This window comes from Hypanus sabinus, chromosome 7 (genome assembly GCF_030144855.1).
Source record: "Hypanus sabinus isolate sHypSab1 chromosome 7, sHypSab1.hap1, whole genome shotgun sequence".
Classification (NCBI taxonomy): domain Eukaryota; kingdom Metazoa; phylum Chordata; class Chondrichthyes; order Myliobatiformes; family Dasyatidae; genus Hypanus; species Hypanus sabinus.
In genome coordinates, this window is record NC_082712.1 from 177,128,206 (window position 1) to 177,146,813 (window position 18,608).

An 18,608-nucleotide genomic window follows, 5' to 3' on the forward strand; every position below is an offset into this window, starting at 1 on the left:
CAGTTTGAACCAGTCTGGCCGTTCTCCTTTGACCTCTCTCATTAACAAGGTACTTTTGCCACAGAACTGCTGCTCACTGGATGTTTTTTGTTTCTTGCACCATTCTCTGTAAACTCTAGAGTCTGTTGTGTGTGAAAATCCCAGGGGATCAGCAGTTTCTGAGATACTCAAACCACCCCATCTGGCACCGACAATCATTCCAGTCAAAGTCACTTAGATCACATTTCTTCTTCATTCTAATGTTTGGTCTGAACAGCAAAAGAGCCTCTTGACCATGTCTGCATGCTTTTATGGATTGAGTAGCTGCCATATGATTGGCCAATTAGGCATTTATATTAATCAGCAGGTGTACCTAATAAAGTAGTGATTGAATGTATATTCTACACAAAAACTTAAGATATAAAATAAAACTCACTCTCTCAGAATTTGTTAAAAAAAGTCAATAAATCAACACAAAATTTATTTTTTAACTTACATTTCTTGATGCAGCTTCACATTATGGTAAATCGCAGAATGAACCATTTATCAGGAACACGATCCCCCAGAACACAGGGGTTGCTTGTAACCACAGGCCAGTTAGTTTAACTTTCATACCAAGGAAAACGTTTATTATCCATTCTGCGAGAGAACATATATCTTCATTGGAAAGGTACATTTTAATCAGGGACAGTCTGCGGGTAGTTCGTTAGGTTTCTATCTGACTAAAGTGGTCACATTCCTTGAAGAGGTATAACACAGTGAGGGCTGTGATTTCAGTGTAGTCCATATAGATTTCATGAAGTCTTCTGACAAGGTCCCATGTGATGGGACAGTCAAAACTACAAAAGCAAAAGCAGAGGTGCATTAATTGGATCTCTGGCCCACTAGCTGGAGGTATTAAGGTTGAAAGGTCCAGACAGGGTCGACATGGAGAGGATGTTTCTTATGGTGGGAAAGTCAAGAGCCAGCGGGCACACCCTCAGAAGACAAGAATGGCCATTTACACCAGAGATAAGGAAGAATTTCTTTAGCCAGAGGTTAGTGAATGTGTAGAATTCATTACCACTGATGGCTACGGAAGCCAAGTCATTGGGTATATTTTAAATGGAGGTTGGTAGGTTCCTAATTAGTCAGGGATTCAAAGATTATGCAGAGTAGGCAGAAGAATGGGATTGAGATAGATAATAAATTATCATGATGGAATGGTAAAGCAGATTAGATGGGCCCAATGGCCTAATTATGCTCCTATGTCTTATGGCCTGGTGATGGCTGACAGATAGCTTAAAGGACTTTAAGGGTAACGTTTCATAGTACTCAGTCACTTGTGATTTGTAGTACTTTAGATATAAACACAAGACAAATGATAAACAAAAATGCAACGATACACAATATAACTGTGCAGGTGTGAGGACAAAGAGGAAGACATTGGTGACATGATTGGTTGGGCAAGGAAGTGGCAAATGCAGTTTAATCCAGAGGAGTGTGAGGTGATTGAATTGAGGAGGCGTAACAAGGTAGCAGAATGCAAGTGGTGTGGAGGGGCAACGATATCTTTACCAGTATATCCACACACAGATCCTGAAAGGTGGAACATTACTCAATGTTAGGGAGGTGGATACAAAGTGATTAAAACTCACTCACACACTTTCTTTGATCAGCCAAATCATTGCCTATACGAACAGGACAATTATGCTGGATTAGTGTACGAAAGTGAGACCACAGTGTGAATACTGTGAACAATTCAGGTGACTACGATACAGGAAAGAGGGGACTGAACTGGAGAGGGTGCAGAGGAAACTGACAAGTATGTTGTCCGGGTGGAAGTTTGGGCTGGCCGGGGTTGCTTTCCTTGGTGTGGAGGAGGCTGAGGAATGATTTCATTTTGATGTATATGACTATGGGAGAGTAAGTAGGAAGGAGAGCAGGCACAACATAGGGAGCCGAGATTTTAGGCACTACAGTAGCATAGCGGTTAGCACATCTACTGCAGCCTGGGGTGTCGGAGTTCAGAATTCAATTCCGGCACCTACTATAGAGTGTTCGTACATCTTCCTCATACAATGCGAGGGTTTTCTCCAGGTGCGCTGGTTTCTTCCTACAGACGTACCGGTTAGTAGGTTAATGGGTCGTTGTAAATTGTCTCGTGATTAGGCTGTGGTTAAATTGGGGATTTCTGGTGGTGTGGCTCGACGGGCTGGAACGGCTTGTGTGCTCTCAATAAATAAATTTAAAGTCAACAGCAGAAGGACTAGAGGGGGAAGGAGGAAAGATTATTTCACCAGGTGGAGCTTTGGGGGAGGTGGAGGAGTCTAGGACATTGCAGCAAGAGTGGGAGAGGTTTCACTGTTCCAGGGAAATCGCAGGACAGAAGCTGCGTTTTCATGGAACTTTTCCTGACTTCTGGGCAGCTTGAGGCCCTGCACTCACTGAAGAACTTGTAAATGGCTGTTAGAGTGGACACGGCAGCTAATGGAAGCACGGCAAAATGCCGCCGACAGTTGGGATTATAGATGGATGCTGACAATGGAATACCGGCAGAGTGGAAGTTGCCTTCCCAAACTTCCCAAACTATGTTCTGGCCACTGAGAGAGTTCGCACGAGCCCATGGTTTTACAGGGAGAGGTCACACGAGCCCATGGTTCTACAGGGACAGTTCGCATGAGCTCATGTTTTTACAGGGAGAGGTCGCACGAGCCCATGGTTTTACAGGGAGAGTTCGCACGAGCCCAGGGTTTTACAGGGAGAGGTCACACGAGCCCATGGTTTTACAGGGAGAGGTCACACGAGCCCATGGTTTTACAGGGAGAGGTCGCACGAGCCCATGGTTTTACAGGGAGAGGTCGCACGAGCCCATGGTTTTACAGGGAGAGGTCGCACGAGCCTATGGTTTTACAGGGAGAGGTCGCACGAGCCTATGGTTTTACAGGGAGAGGTCGCACGAGCCCATGGTTTTACAGGGAGAGGTCACACGAGCCCATGGTTTTACAGGGAGAGGTCGCACGAGCCCATGGTTTTACAGGGAGAGGTCGCACGAGCCCATGGTTCTACAGGGAGAGTTCGCACGAGCCCATGGTTCTACAGGGAGAGTTCGCACGAGCCAATGGTTCTACAGGGAGAGGTCGCACGAGCCCATGGTTCTACAGGGAGAGGTCGCACGAGCCCATGGTTTTACAGGGAGAGTTCGCACGAGCCCATGGTTCTACAGGGAGAGCTCGCACGAGCCCATGGTTTTACAGGGAGAGGTCGCACGAGCCCATGGTTTTACAGGGAGAGTTCGCACGAGCCCATGGTTTTACAGGGAGAGGTCGCACGAGCCCATGGTTTTACAGGGAGAGGTCGCACGAGCCCATGGTTTTACAGGGAGATATGAGATTGGGACTGGGGAGGGGCGCAGCACAGTGGGGGCAATAAGTAGATTTATTTTGTACCCCAAAAACCTCTCCGTCCGGGACATCCAGACCACAAGACAGCGATTACAGACAATACCGGATGCAGTCAGCAGGTCAGGCAGCATGTGTGGAGAGAGGAGGACAGGGAAAGAGAGAGAGAGTGCGAGAGTGAACTGAGAAAGAGACAGAATGAGAGGGAAAAATGAATGAGAGAAAGGTGGAGAATGAGAGAGGGAGAGCATGAGACAGAAGATGAGAGAGAGGCATTGTGAGACAGCGAGTGTGAAAGAGAGCAGAGAGAGAGAGCGAGAGAGAGAGAAAAAGAGAGAGTAAGAGAGACAGACAGACCCAGAGAGTCAATGTTACAATGTTTAAAACACCCGGAGGTCAGGCAGCATCTGTGGAGAGGGAAGCAAAGATGCTGCTTCAGTTCCAAGACGCATCACCATGTACACTGGTGTCTGGTACGTGCCGAGGTTGCCTCCTGCACCCAGTACCTTCCTTGTCTTCACTGCTATTTCCATCTGCTCCAACCTCACATCACTGTCCATCTCTGAAAACCTCCCCCCACCCTCACAACTTCTCCTGGTGTACCTCTCTCCCTCCCTCCCTCCCAGATACCCACTACAACCCTGTGGACACCCATCACTACCACAACCACACCTCCCCTTGCGGGATCTCCCCATTCCACTCTCTCTGTTCCTCCCCCTCCCTCCAATTCGTTTCTCTGATAAGTTCAGGCAAATCTCAAAGTCGAGTTTATGATCCAGTGCACAGGTACACAAATGCCCTGGTGCAAAGAAAAACTTACTTTCAGGAGCATCACAGCAAGCTCTTCCACCCACAATCCCTCTCTCCCTCTCCACATCGAACCTTCTCAGTCATGGAGTCATACTGCACAGAAAAAGGCCTTTCAAGCCCAGTTGGTCCATACTAACCAAACCCCGCCAAGCTCATCCCTTCTGGCCCTTTCCCCTCTAAATCTTTCCAGTCACGGTACCTGCCCAAGTACCTTCTAAATACGATCCTTTGGGGCAATGTTTTTCATACGGAGCGTGGTGTGTGCCCAGAATGTGTTGCCGGGGGTGACGGTGGAGACCAGCTCCTTCGGCCCACAGTTGTGCGGGGTGTTTAAAGCACACTTAGACAGGTACATGGATGTGTGGGGGACATTGTGCAGGCAGAAGGGATTTGTTTCATTAGGACATCCTGGTTGTGTAGTGGTTAGCAGAGCGCTATTACAGCTCGGCAGTTCCGGGCTCAATGCTGGTGCCATCCCTGTACATCCTCCCCGTGGAATGCACGGGTTTCCTCCCACAGCAGGTTGTAAATTGTCCGGCGGTTAGGTTACGGTACATCGGGTTTTCTGGAATTGTCCGGGCAGTGCGGCTGGAAGGCCGATTCCGTGCTGTGTCCTTCGCATTATGGTGGGCCAAAGGGCCTGTAATTGTGCAGTACCGTTCCACATCCTATGTACCTACCTCAAACACTTCCTCTGGCCCACCCTCCACCCTCCCTCAGGCTCCCCTCCCCTCTCACCTTAAACCAATGCCCTCTACCTCTTGACTCCCCCACCCTGGGGAGAAAATATTTTAAATTCGAAACACTTACTCTTCTTCCTGAGCTGACTGTTTTTAAACCTGAAATAGTAAATTTTCCTTCTCACTCCACAGATTAGGCCTGACCTGCTGGATGTGGGCAGCACGGTAGCGTAAGGCTTCACCGCTCCAGCGAGCCGGGTTCAATCCCCGCCGCTGCCTGTATGGAGTTGGTCCGCAAGGATTTACTCCGGCTGTCCAGTTTTCGCTCACGGTCCAGAGATGTACGGATTAGTAACTGGACAGCCTTGGCTTGTCACTGTGTAATATCTCTAACAGGGTTCCCAACCTTTTTCTAGGCCATGGACCAATACCACTAAGCAAAGTCTGGGAACCCCGCTAAAATATATGAAATATTAAATGTTCTTTCCCCCTCCCCTGAGAGTTATAAACCCTAAACATTAACGTTTTCTTCTCATAGATGCTGCAAGACCGGCCCGGATATTATAAAAACCTGGAACGTCCAAACTTTCCGCTCTGACTGAGATGTCTCTGGTTCAGTTCCATGTGGCGGCATGGGACAGTGCGGCTGTTAAAGTCTCTGACCCAGCATGTCTCTGCCCGTTTTCGGTCGGCGGACCCCTGTCCCCCGGGTCTAGACCAGGGACTCGGCGACGGGGGCGGGGTCGGAGTCTAGGCTGTTCATGGAGCTGAGCCCCGTGTCCGAATCATCCGCCGAATCCCCCGCATCCCCGGCCCGGTCGGCGGTGGTGGTCGTGTCCGGGGCCGGCGGCTCAGGGCTGCTGCTCAACTCCCGCAGCTCCCGGAGTAGCCGCTCCAACTCCTCTCGCTTCAGGCGCCGCAGACTCCGGCTCCGCTCCAGCTCCCTCCGGCACTCCTCCAAATCGCTGGTCAGCCGCAAACTGAGACACAAACTAGCCTGCAGCTGTTCCCGCAGCTGGTCCGGCTCCAGCCCGGTGCTGCCCACCTCCACCTCGGGACCTTCCTCCTCCTCCGCTGCCGCCTCCGCCCCCTCTTCTCTCCGTTCCGGACCCTCCGCCGCCGCCGCCCCCTCCTCCGCCTGCCCCTCGGCTGCGTCCCGGCACGGTGCGGGACCCCCTTCCAGATAAGTGTCCTGCACGTAGTTGGCGCCGTGTTTCCTCATCCTGTCCAGGTGTATCCTGGCCTCGCACAGGTCGATGTCCCGGTCCAGTTCCCGCAGCCGCTCCAGTTGCTGCCGGATGGTGTGGTCCTGCGACAGGACCCGGTGCACCATAGTCTCCATCCTCTCTCCGCACCTCTCCTCCTTCGGGCCGCCCTCCCGCCGCTTCGAGCGGTTCATCTTGGCCAGCTTCCTGAAGGCTTTGCGCACCACTCTCCTCTGTTTGTCCCGGGACATGGCGAGGCCGGCGCCGGCCGCTCCGCGTACCTTGCACGGGCTGTCCCGGCTGGTCACCACCCGAGCCTGGGCGCTCCGGAATCCCGCCCGGCCCAACGCGGCGCGGGTCTTCTCCAGCACGAAGGTCACTCTGTCCCGCTCCTCTCCCCACGCCCGCCACAGTCTCAGGATCTTGGTCTGGTTGGGCAGCGTCCTCTCGAAGCCCCTCCACTTCTCCACCAGGCAGTACGTGTCCGGCGCTCCGGACAGTAACTCGCTGAGAGCGGCTTCCTCCAGCAAGGCAGCTATCACATCGGCGCAAGTCGTGCGCCTCGACAGCCCGGAGATCAGCTTCTCCTCTTGACAGACCCACACGCTTATCTTGTTGTCCTGGGCGGCCATCCTCCGTCCGGCGGGGGATTCCGGACCTTTCCCCTCCAGCGCCGGCTCGTTCTGAGCCGTGCCTGGAGTTTCAGTTCCCTGTTCTATCATGTGACAACAATCGCCAGTAACTTACTGCCGGAGAGGTAAGAACAAACTTCTCCGCATCAGCATCGCTCAGAGAGGAGCATCTGCAGGCGCGGGTCTGTCGCTGGCTCTGTGCCTGCACTCAGCCGTGTACAGTTCCACCGGCGAGGGCATCTCCGGTATCTTCATCACATCCCGGCAGGGCAGAACCAAACCAGACATCGCAGCTCGCCCTCGCTGGGGAATGTGAGATGTTGCTGGCTGGGACGTCTCCCTCCCTCTCTACACACAATTCCTCTCTCTCTCTCTCTCTCTCTCTCTCTCTCTCTCTCTCACACACACACACACACACACACACACATCAGACACACTCACATACACACAAATACACACACATAGACACATTCACACACATATACACAGACACACACACACTTTCACACTCACTCACATGCACTGGCACACTCACACACACATTCATAGACACACATCATATACACAGACACATTCACACACATACACACAGGCACTCACTCACTGACACATTCACATACACACACACACAGACACACATTCACTGACACATATGCACACACACACACTCTCACACACACAGATTCTCATACACACACACACACACACACACAGATTCTCTCACACACACACACAGATTCTCTCACACACACAGGTTCTCATACACTCGTACACACACACACACACAGATTCTCTCTCACACACACACACTCTCACACACAGATTCTCATACACACACTCATACACACACACACACACACACACACACACACACACACACACACACACACACACACACACACACACACACACACACACACACACACACACACACACACACACACACACACACAGATTCACTTAGAACAAGGCTGCCCTCTATAGCTTCTCACTCTCACTAACGTTCTGTTCCTGGACCTAGATCTTCAGGCACTCACAGAGCCATCCTTTAATTTTATGTCACATGGCACAGCAACAGACCCTTCGGCCCACTGTTCTAGCCAACTGTGTTGCCCACCGAACATTTCCCATCTGCCAATGTTTGTCCCATAGTCCTCTAAACCTCTGCCCTCCACATGCTTAACGTGTGCACCTTAACCACAATTTCTGGCAGCTCCTCCCTCTGTGTAAAGAAACTGGCCCTGAAGTCTGTTTTAAATCTGATCTTAAACCTAAGCCCCTCGTGATCTTATTTATACCTCTAACCCCTCCCTCTCCTCCATTCCACATCTACGCAACCTCTCCTGGTAACTCAGATCCCCAAGTCTGGGCAAAACCCTTTTAGAACCCGGTGGACTGAATTGAAGGAAGAGGTTGAACAGGATTGTGTGGTGTTTCTCAACAAGGGCCTTATGCCCCCCCCAAAGGGCTGCTGCTGGTGTACAATCGAGTATCTGGGAGAGTGGAGGTGGGGGGGGGCATGGTGATGAATGGATAGCGATGGGTTTTCTGCTGCAAGGTTGAACCGGATTGTGTGGTGTTTCTCAACAAGGGCCTTATGCCCCCCCACCAAAGGTCCATGTCAGATTTTGTAAGGGCCACAAATAAAAACTGAGGGGCAGGGGCAGCTGAATGGCCCATGATAAGTTTACTGTTTTAATGAGATATTTCTAAAATAAATGAATATAATTATTTTAAATGGAATCCTGAAATATTATTCTTCTTCGGCTGTCCATCGATCTCGATGTTGACTGTGCTGAGAGTTTAGTCTCTGCAGGCACGTTTATGGGCCACAAGACCAGCATTGGATTGGCACTGTCTCCCATGTCAGTTGCACCAGAAATTCTACTCCAACGCACCTTGCACAGTAATAAGACAGACGCCATCGTGCCCCCACCATACAGTCTCTCTGGGCTTCCAAGTCTGATGCTAAGTGGCACACGGGAGTGTAAGGAAGCTGCCCCGCAGTGACAACTAACTAGTCTGGTGATGCCGTCCATTGACCAGCACTCCGGTTCCTCCACATGTCACCAAGGTGGCTGTACCACTGACCCTTTTGGATTCATCTGCCACAGACACCATCAGACGCCCTGCTGCTGGCATCCTCATTGGGTGCAGCCTTTGCCTGTAGAGGCAGAACCTGCAAAGTAGCAAAGGCATGCTTCCCTCCTTGACTTAGCCAGCCACGATCCCACTACTAGATCTAGTCCAGTAGTATACCGACGGCTAGGTTAGACCTGCCAGAGAACGAATCTCCACCGTACTTCACTGATGTTCAGTCAGTGTCACTCATACGACACGGTGAGGTGCCAAGGTAGGATTTTGTAGGAATCGTGAATTAAACAGCTTAGTCTGTGTGTCTTGGTGGGGTGGGTGGGTCAGGGGGAGAGTGTGGCACATCAGTCCTTATCTCTGCCCTTGCTTGGCCACACACAAATCATGGTTCTCTCCCACGGTTCAGAGAGGCCCACCCCACATCCACTCCCAAAACTCTGATCATGCGGCAAGTGGATAGGTGTGATCCACCTGCTGGAGTTCATGATTACTTTGAAATAGATCATTCCAACTGAAAAACTGTCAGAAGTTGCCAGGTTTTCTATGTCAAAAAAACCTTAGCAACTAATGGAGATGACAGAGCAGGTCTGCTGAACCCTTGGTTAATGGTCAGGGTCCATGGCATTAAAAAGGTTGGGAGCCTCTGCCAGAGAGTGGGGCTGCAGAGGAAATGAAAGTCGCACGAGCAGAAACTGGTTGAGAACTACTTTACTCCTTGGGGCATGGGAGACTGAGGTGTACATAGTCATGAGGGTGCAGACAGGGTGAGTGCACACAGTCTTGTTCCCAAGCGCGGGGAATCAAGAACTAGAGCAGGTGAGAGATTTAAAAAGAACCTTGTCAAAGGAGGGCAACATTTTCATCCATATATGGAATGTGCTGCCAGAGGCAGGTACATGAACAACATTTGGACAGTTGTATGGATGGGAAAGGTTTAGAGGGATATGGGCCAAACACAGGCAAATGGGACGAGTGCAGATGGGCTCCATGCTTAACATGGATCAGTTGGACTGAAGGGCCCGTTTATGTGATTATGACTCTATGACTTTAATAAGATACTTTCATTTCCAGAAAAGCTATGCTGACACCTCCTACAACGAGGTAAAGAGACAAAGTGAAAGTTCAAAATTCAAAGTACATTTATTATCAAAGTATGTATAACATATACAACCTTGAGATTCATCTTCTTGCAGGCAATCACAAAACAGAAGCACAGTAGAACCCATGAAAAACCCCCACACCACAAATACCATCAAACACCCAATAAGCAAAAAAAGACAGGTGACCCCAGTCATTATCAATACTCTGCAGAGATTATCTGCCTGGCATCTGTGGTCACGTACTTGTGATGTGCACCATCCACCGCCTCTGCCAGGGCTTCACATGACCTTGGTTGGGGGGGTGAAGGGAGGAGGCTAAGCAGGTACTAACCTGCAGACTAGTGGAGGGAGGGAACACCTTACATCTCCTTTGGTAGAGATGGATCTCCACCCTGCCACCCACATTTTGCATACCTCTCTCAAATCTCCCCTCATTCTCCTGTGCTCCAGGGAATAAAGCCCTTACCTATTCAACCTCTCCCCGTAACTCAGGTCCCGGCAACATCCTCATGTCACGTGAGAATGCAGCTCAGCTCCCGAGTGTCACCAGCCCGATGATACCCGCCCGACAGCTAATCGACAGGCTTCAGCCACTCCTAATCTTGTCTGTCTTGAGATTGACATTCTCAGTCAGATTTATTTATCACGAGTACATTGAAGCATGCAGTGAACTGCATCACCTGCGCAAACTGCCAACAGATGTGCTGCGGACAGCCGCAAGTGTCACCACACAATCGGGCGCACATATAGCCTGCAATAAATCACAACACCAACAACATGACAATGCAAGAAAACCAACCAATTTCCCACTCACACTCACACAGATAGGTCTCCAGGATTTCGCCCTGGACTCTCAGACACTGGGCTTCCAACCTCGGACCTCTCCGACCTCTGGGTCTCGACCCCAGGACTCAATGATCATAGGTTGGACCTTTGGGCATCGGCCTCTGTACTTGCAAGGGCCTCCAAACCCTGGTGATCTGAAGGGGTGGGGAGAGGGGTTGATATTGGCCATTGTGACTCACACCCATACAGAGGTCTGACCCAGGACTCGATGACCTGTGGATCACTGGGCTCACCAGCGTTTGCCAATGTGGACTAAAATAGTAAAAGCTGCTGATAAAATCACCAGGGTGTCCCTTCCCCATTGGCAAGAGGGTCACCAGGGTCTCCCTTCCCCCTCCCCATTGGCAAGAGGGTCACCAGGGTCTCCCTTCCACCTCCCCATTGGCAAGAGGGTCACCAGGGTCTCCCTTCCCCCTCCCCATTGGCAAGAGGGTCACCAGGGTCTCCCTTCCACCTCCCCATTGGCAAGGGGGTTACCAGAGTCTCCCTTCCCCCCCCATTGGCAAGGGGGTCACCAGGGTCTCCCTCCCCCCCCCATTGGCAAGGGGGTCACGAGAGTCTCCCTCCCCCCCCATTGGCAAGGGGGTCACCAGGGTCTCCCTCCCCCCCCCCATTGGCAAGGGGGTCACCAGGGTCTCCCTTCCACCTCCCCATTGGCAAGGGGGTCACCAGGGTCTCCCTTCCCCCTCCCCATTGGCAAGGGGGTTACCAGGGTCTCCCTTCCCCCTCCCCATTGGCAAGGGGGTCAACAGGGTCTCCCTTCCCCCTCCCCATTGGCAAGGGGGTCAACAGGGTCTCCCTTCCCCCTCCCCATTGGCAAGAGGGTCACCAGGGTCTCCCTTCCCCCTCCCCATTGGCAAGGGGATCACCAGGGTCTCCCTTCCCCCTCCCCATTGGCAAGGGGGTCACCAGAGTCTCCCTTCCCCCTCCCCATTGGCAAGGGGGTCACCAGGGTCTCCCTTCCCCCTCCCCATTGGCAAGGGGATCACCAGGGTCTCCCTTCCCCCTCCCCATTGGCAAGAGGGTCACCAGGGTCTCCCTTCCCCCTCCCCATTGGCAAGGGGGTCTCCCTTCCCCCTCCCCATTGGCAAGGGGGTCACCAGGGTCTCCTTCCCCCTCCCCATTGGCAAGGGGGTCAACAGGGTCTCCCTTCCCCCTCCCCATTGGCAAGGGGATCACCAGGGTCTCCCTTCCCCCTCCCCATTGGCAAGGGGGTCACCAGGGTCTCCCTTCCCCCTCCCCATTGGCAAGGGGATCACCAGGGTCTCCCTTCCCCCTCCCCATTGGCAAGAGGGTCACCAGGGTCTCCCTTCTCCCTCCCCATTGGCAAGGGGATCACCAGGGTCTCCCTTCCCCCTCCCCATTGGCAAGGGGGTCACCAGGGTCTCCCTTCCCCCTCCCCATTGGCAAGGGGATCACCAGAGTCTCCCTCCCCCCCCCCATTGGCAAGGGGGTCACCAGAGTCTCCCTTCCCCCTCCCCATTGGCAAGGGGGTCACCAGGGTCTCCCTTCCCCCTCCCCATTGGCAAGGGGGTCACCAGGGTCTCCCTTCCCCCTCCCCATTGGCAAGGGGGTCACCAGGGTCTCCCCCCTCCCCATTGGCAAGAGGGTCACCAGGGTCTCCCTTCCCCCTCCCCATTGGCAAGGGGGTCACCAGGGTCTCCCTTCCCCCTCCCCATTGGCAAGAGGGTCACCAGAGTCTCCCTTCCCCCTCCCCATTGGCAAGGGGGTCACCAGAGTCTCCCTTCCCCCTCCCCATTGGCAAGAGGGTCACCAGGGTCTCCCTTCCCCCTCCCCATTGGCAAGGGGGTCACCAGGGTCTCCCTTCCCCCTCCCCATTGGCAAGAGGGTCACCAGGGTCTCCCTTCCCCCTCCCCATTGGCAAGGGGATCACCAGGGTCTCCCTTCCCCCTCCCCATTGGCAAGGGGGTCACCAGGGTCTCCCTCCCCCCCCCATTGGCAAGGGGGTCACGAGAGTCTCCCTCCCCCCCCCATTGGCAAGGGGGTCACCAGGGTCTCCCTTCCCCCTCCCCATTGGCAAGTGGGTCACCAGGGTCTCCCTTCCCCCTCCCCATTGGCAAGGGGGTCACCAGGGTCTTTGATGACACATACCGAGAGCATTGTGGACAAAAGACTTGAGGTACTGTTGAGGATCCCGACCACTCATCCAACAATCTCTCTGATCCACTACCATCAGGAAGGAGGTACAGAAACATCAGGACTTGGACTGCCAGAGTGGGTGACAGCTTCTTCCCTCAGGCTGTCAGACTAATGAATACCTCACCACCATCAAGATCTTGTCACTAGGTCATGAGCTGTTTACTGCTTTCTGTTTACATGTAGTGAAGAGTATATGTTGAATCCTATTTTATTCACTTATTTGTGGTAACATTTTGTTTTGTGTGCTGTGTGTGATAACAGTTTTGTGGGTGCCCCATGGTCTGGAGGATTGTTGTTTCGTTTGGTTGTATATACTGTATGTAGTCAGATGACAATAAACTTGAACATCGGAGATCACTGACCTTTGACTTGGACTCCTGACCCCTGAACTCTAACTGTCCCTCATCCTTGTCCTTAAACACTAAACCTAACTACAATCTCCTGGCACCATCCTGTCCCACAATGAAGTGCTGTGTTTCTGTTTTCCAAAGAGTTTCTGCGGACCAGAAGTGTGAATGAATGTGGACAGAAAACAAGATAGTAGACACAAAATGTTGGAATCTGGAGCAACAAGCTGCAGCCACTGGGGGAGGTAAAACGGCAAACTGGTTTACATGTTATCGTCACATACTGTGGCAAGGTACAGAACATGGAAAAACTTTGCCTTGTCTGCGTTGTATAGACCATTTTATCACAGTGATACATCAGTCAGGATCAGAACCTGATTTAGTATCACTAGCGTATGTCATGAAATTTGTTGTTAACAGTACATTGCAACATAATAATGTAAATTACAATATTACTGTAAATTACAGTTATTTTTCAACGTAGTCCCCTCCTACATTTACACACAGTCCAGCTGTCGTGGAGCATATGGATCTTGGACCTCCAGAAAGTGTCCACAGATGGGTGATTGATAAAGTAGAAGGAGATGAGCTCTCGTTGCATGCACATGCAGTTCAACTCTTTGAGTGATTATGAAGAAAGTTTGAAGCTAATAACTCATCGGGGTGATTGATAAGATGAGTTATACAGCTCTCATTACAATGCAAAAAGTTTGAAGTTAATAACTCATCTCCTTCTACCCCAGGCCACAAACTTATCAATCACCCCGTGGGTGGGCGTGTGTGTGTGTGTGTGTGTGTGTGTGTGTGTGTGTGTGTGTGTGTGTGTGTGTGTGTAAAATGGTTACACTAAATAAGTAGAGCAAAAATAGAAATAAAGAAGTAGTGAGTTACTGTTCTTGGGTTTGCTGTCCATTCAGAAATTTGTGGCAGAGGGGACGAAGCTGTGCCTGAATCACGGTTTGTGTGCCTTCAGGCTTCTGTACCCCCTTCCTGATGGTAGCAATGAGGAGAGGGTGTGCTCATTGCCCTTTTTTGAGGCACTGTTCATTGAAGATGTCCTGCATACTATGGAGGCTAATGCCTAGGACGGAACTGACTGAGTTTACACCTCTGCAGCTTATTTCGATCCTGTGCAGTAGACCCCCCCCTCCCCGACTGCCCCCTACCAGATGGTGATCTATTAAGGTAGTAAAGAAAAAAAAATAATGACAGAATGCATTGAGCACCACAGTAACACAGTGGCCAGCGTGATGCTACTACAGATCATGGAGTTCTGGAGTTCAGGGTTCAACTCCTGCGCTGTCTGTAAGGAGTTTGTACATTCTCTCCATGAAAGGCATGGGGTTCCTCCCACAGTCCAAACGTGTGCCAGTTAGTAGGTTATTGGTCATTATTGAAACATTAAGCCAATTCAAAGGAAGATATGGGAGTGTCATACACACACATACAAGATTACTCTAAAAGTATTGAAATATTAAATACACAATCATTGTAAATTGTCCTGTGAGTAGGCTGGTGTGAACGGGGTGGGGGGGGGGTTGCCGGGCAACACGGCTCAGTGGGCCGGAAGGGGTGGGGTGGGGGGAGGGTTGCCAGGCAACGCGGGTGAATGGGCCGTAAGGGGTGGGGGTGGGTGGGGTTGCTAGGTAACGCGGCTGGATGGGCTGTAAGGGGTGGGGGTGGGCGGGGTTGCCAGGTAATGCGGGTGAACGGGCCGTAAGGGGTGGGGGTGGGTGGGGTTGCCAGGTAATGCGGGTGAACAGGCCGTAAGGGGTGGGGGTGGGTGGGGTTGCAGGGTAATGTGGCTCATTGGGCCAGGAGGGCCTGCTCCACACTGTATCTCTAAATAAATTAAAATATACAGTGAGTGAATGCAGGATTTTTCCCTAGACGTTGGCTGAGACTAGAACTAGAGCTTAATTCTATGAGTTCCTCCATCATCATGTGTGTTGCTGAAGATTTCCAGAAGCTGTAGGATCTCTTGTGTTTATGATAGAACTAGAGGAACTAGAGGTTAAGGGTGAAAAGTGAAATATTTAAGGGGAATCTGAGGAGAACCTTTTCACGCTGGGTGTGGAACAAGCTGCCAGTGCCAGTGGTGGGTGTGATTTTGATTTCAACATTTAAGAGAAGTTTAGATAGGTACATGGATGCAAGGGATATGGAGGGTGTTGGTCCAGATGTAGGTAGATGAGACTAGGCAGATCAGGTCAACATGGCTGATTTATTATCCCTCTCAACCCCGTTCTCCTGCCTTCTCCCAGTAACCTTTGACACCCTAATCAAGAACATATCAAGTACTGCTTTAAACATTTCTAATGCTTGGGCTCCACAGCCGTCTGTGGCAATGACTTCCACAGATTCTCTCCTTATCTCTATTCTAAATGGACGTCCCTCTATTCTGTGGCTGTGTCCTCTGGTACTAGACTCTCCCACCGTAGAAAACATCTTCTCCACGTCAATATTTGTTACATTTCAATGAGATTCCCCGCCTACCATTCTTTCATTCTTTTAAACTCCAGCAAGAACAGGCCAAAGTTGTCAAACACTCTTCTGAATCTTCTCCAATGCCGATATATTCTTTCTTAGTTAAGGGGTCCAAAGTTGCTCATAGATCTCCACGTGCGGTCTGACCAATGCATAACAAAGCCTCAGTATCACATCCCTGCTTTTACACTCCAGGCCTCGTAAAAAGAATGCTAACTGACTCAACCTGCACGTTAACCTTTAGGGAATTTCTGTAGTGCCCTATGACGCTATAATTCACTTGTAAAGAATTCACATGAAGAAAGTCATTTTTCACTACACTAGTTTTTTATTTATTTTATTTAGAGATAGAGTGAGGAACAGGCCCTTCCAGCCCAACGAGCTGCACAGCTCAACAACCCACCGATTTAACCCTGGCCAATTTACAATGACCAACGTACCTACTAACCGGTATGTCTTTGAGCTGTGGGAGGAAACCAGAGCACCCGAAGGAAACCCACGCAAGAAATACGAACAAACCTTCTTACAGAGGACAATGGAACTGAACTCCTAACTACTAGGCCCTAAGTTGTAATAGTGTTCCGCTAACTGCTATGCTACTGTGGGACACATATTGACAGTCATGTTTAAAAAAAGTTTATTTATTTTGTCATCAATATTGTACTGTAGATGTTTGAGCTGATTGATGGTGCCTCATTAAGAGGAACAGGCCAGTGAGGGGGAGGGTCAGTCTGCTGATCGGATTCACGTTGTTCAGAGAGAAAGGACCATTTTCCATCCATCACTGACATTGTTTTAACTCTTCAGAGACTCATCCCTTCTCAATAGACCTCAACAAAGTGCAGGGGAGTGCGCATTATCTCAGAACAGCCTTTCTTCAAGACACAACAGGAGACTGGACAGGATGAAGGTGGGTTGAGGAGCGGTGGGGAAGGGGGAGGGGAGTGGTGTGAGTACATCGGTCGAGGCTTTCAAAGCAGAATCCATTCTAGTGTTCTCCTGGGAATGGTGCGGTGACTTTCTTTAAAAAAATGTCAGGATCAAAACTGACAACTGTTTGTCTTTGTGCATGGAAATCCGTGTAGATCTAATGCTGGAGGAGTACAGTGGGTGATGGTTCAAAGATTAGCCTTATGTGTCACGTGCATATTGAAGCATCGAAACAGTGAAATGCACCGTTTTGTCAACGACCAACTCAGACCCTCCCACATAACCCTCCCTTTTCCTATCGTCCATGTGCCCATCTAAGAGTCTCTTAAAGTCTCCAATGTACCTGCTTCTACCATCTCCAGAGGCAAGGCACCGCAGGCACCTACCACTCTGTTTGAGTGATAAAACACCTCTGACATCCCACCTTTTAATTTCTTCCATTCACTTTAAAATTATGCCCCCTTGTACTAGGCATAATGGGGAGTCTGTAGAAGTGAGGCAAAGCAGCAGTGAAGTCATGGACCGTATACAGGTTGCAGAGCAGGAGAAGTTTGCTGTATTAAGGCAAATTAGGATGGACAAATCCCAGGGCCTGACAGGAGTTTCCTTGGACCCTGTGGGAGGCTAGCACAGAATCTTCAGGGGCCCTAGCAGAGATCCTAAGCCAGAGGATTGGAGGATCGCTAATGTTGTTCGGTTGTTGAAGAAGGGCTCATTTAAGAATAAGCCAGGGAACTGTAGGTCGCACAGCCTGACAGCAGTAGTGGGGAGGTTATTGGAAGGTACTCTAAGGATTGTATATATGTATGTACGAGCGAAGATTGATAAGTTTGTGGCCTAAGGTAGAAGGAGTCAATTTTAGAAAACCAAGCACATTTATTTTTCAACATAGTCCCCTCCTACATATACACACTTAGTCAGGCGGTTGTGGAGCATACGGATCTTGGACCTTCAGCAAGTGTCCACAGCAGGGGTGACTGATAAGTTTGTGGCCTGAGGTAGAAGGAGATGAGTTATACAGCTCTTGTTACATGCACGTGCAGTTCAACTCTTTGAGTGATTATATAGAAAATTTGAAGTTAATAACTCATCAGGGTGATTGCTAAGTTCGTGGCCTAAGGTAGGAGGAGATGAGTTATTAACATCAACCTTTCTGCACAGTCACTCAAAGAGTTGACCCTCATGTGCATGTGATGAGAGCTGTATAACTCACCTCTGTCTACCTTTCTTACACGGTGAACGGTGGGGCACTGAGGACTGCTGTAGAACAGAGGGATCTGGGAATACAGATCCACGTTTCCTTGAAAGTAGCATCACAGGTAGATAGGTTGTAAAGAAATCTTTTGTTACATTGGCTTTCGTTTATAAGCTACTGAGTACAGGAGTTGGAATGTGATGTTGAAGTTGTATAAGATGTTGGTGATCTCTAATTTGGAGTATCATGTGCAGTTTTGGTCACCTTCCTACAGGAAGGATGTAAACAAGTTTGAAAGAGTTCAGAGAAATTTTACAAAGATGGTGCCAGTACCTGAGGATCCAAATTATAGGGAAAGGCTACTAGAGGTCATGGGTTAAGGGTGAAAGCTGAAATATTTAAGGGGAACATGAGGGGGAACTTCGTTACTCAGAGGGTGGTGAGAGGGTTAAACAAGCTGTCAGTGCAAGTGATGGATACAGGTTTGATTTTAGAGAAGTTTGGATAGGTGGGATACGGAGGACTCTGGTCTGGGTGCAGGTTGATGGGAGTAGACAGCTTTATGGTTCAGCACAGATTGGAAGGGCTGAAAGGCCTGTTCCTGTGTCCTACAGCTCTGATTATTTACTTGTAGCAGTACAGTGCATTGAAACACCTGGAAAGTGTGAAGTGATTCACTTTGAAAGGTTGAATTTGAAGGCAAATACAGTATTAATGACAGGATTGTTCACAGTGTGGAGGAACAGAGGACTCTTGGGGTTCA

At 50.3% G+C, this 18,608-nt stretch overlaps 1 protein-coding gene across 1 annotated transcript; it reads right to left on the reverse strand.

The window, feature by feature from the left end:
- Positions 1 to 4,008: 4,008 nt before the first annotated feature.
- On the reverse strand, positions 4,009 to 7,058 carry rassf10a (Ras association domain family member 10a). Its single transcript, XM_059974002.1, has one exon. It carries the CDS (start codon positions 6,774 to 6,776, stop codon positions 5,562 to 5,564), a length of 1,215 nt encoding a protein of 404 aa, XP_059829985.1. The 5' UTR covers positions 6,777 to 7,058; the 3' UTR covers positions 4,009 to 5,561.
- Positions 7,059 to 18,608: the final 11,550 nt, after the last annotated feature.

Excerpts from the sequence above, each read along its gene's own strand:
- rassf10a (XM_059974002.1), bottom strand. The coding sequence starts at position 6,776 with ATGATAGAACAGGGAACTGAAACTCCAGGCACGGCTCAGAACGAGCCG.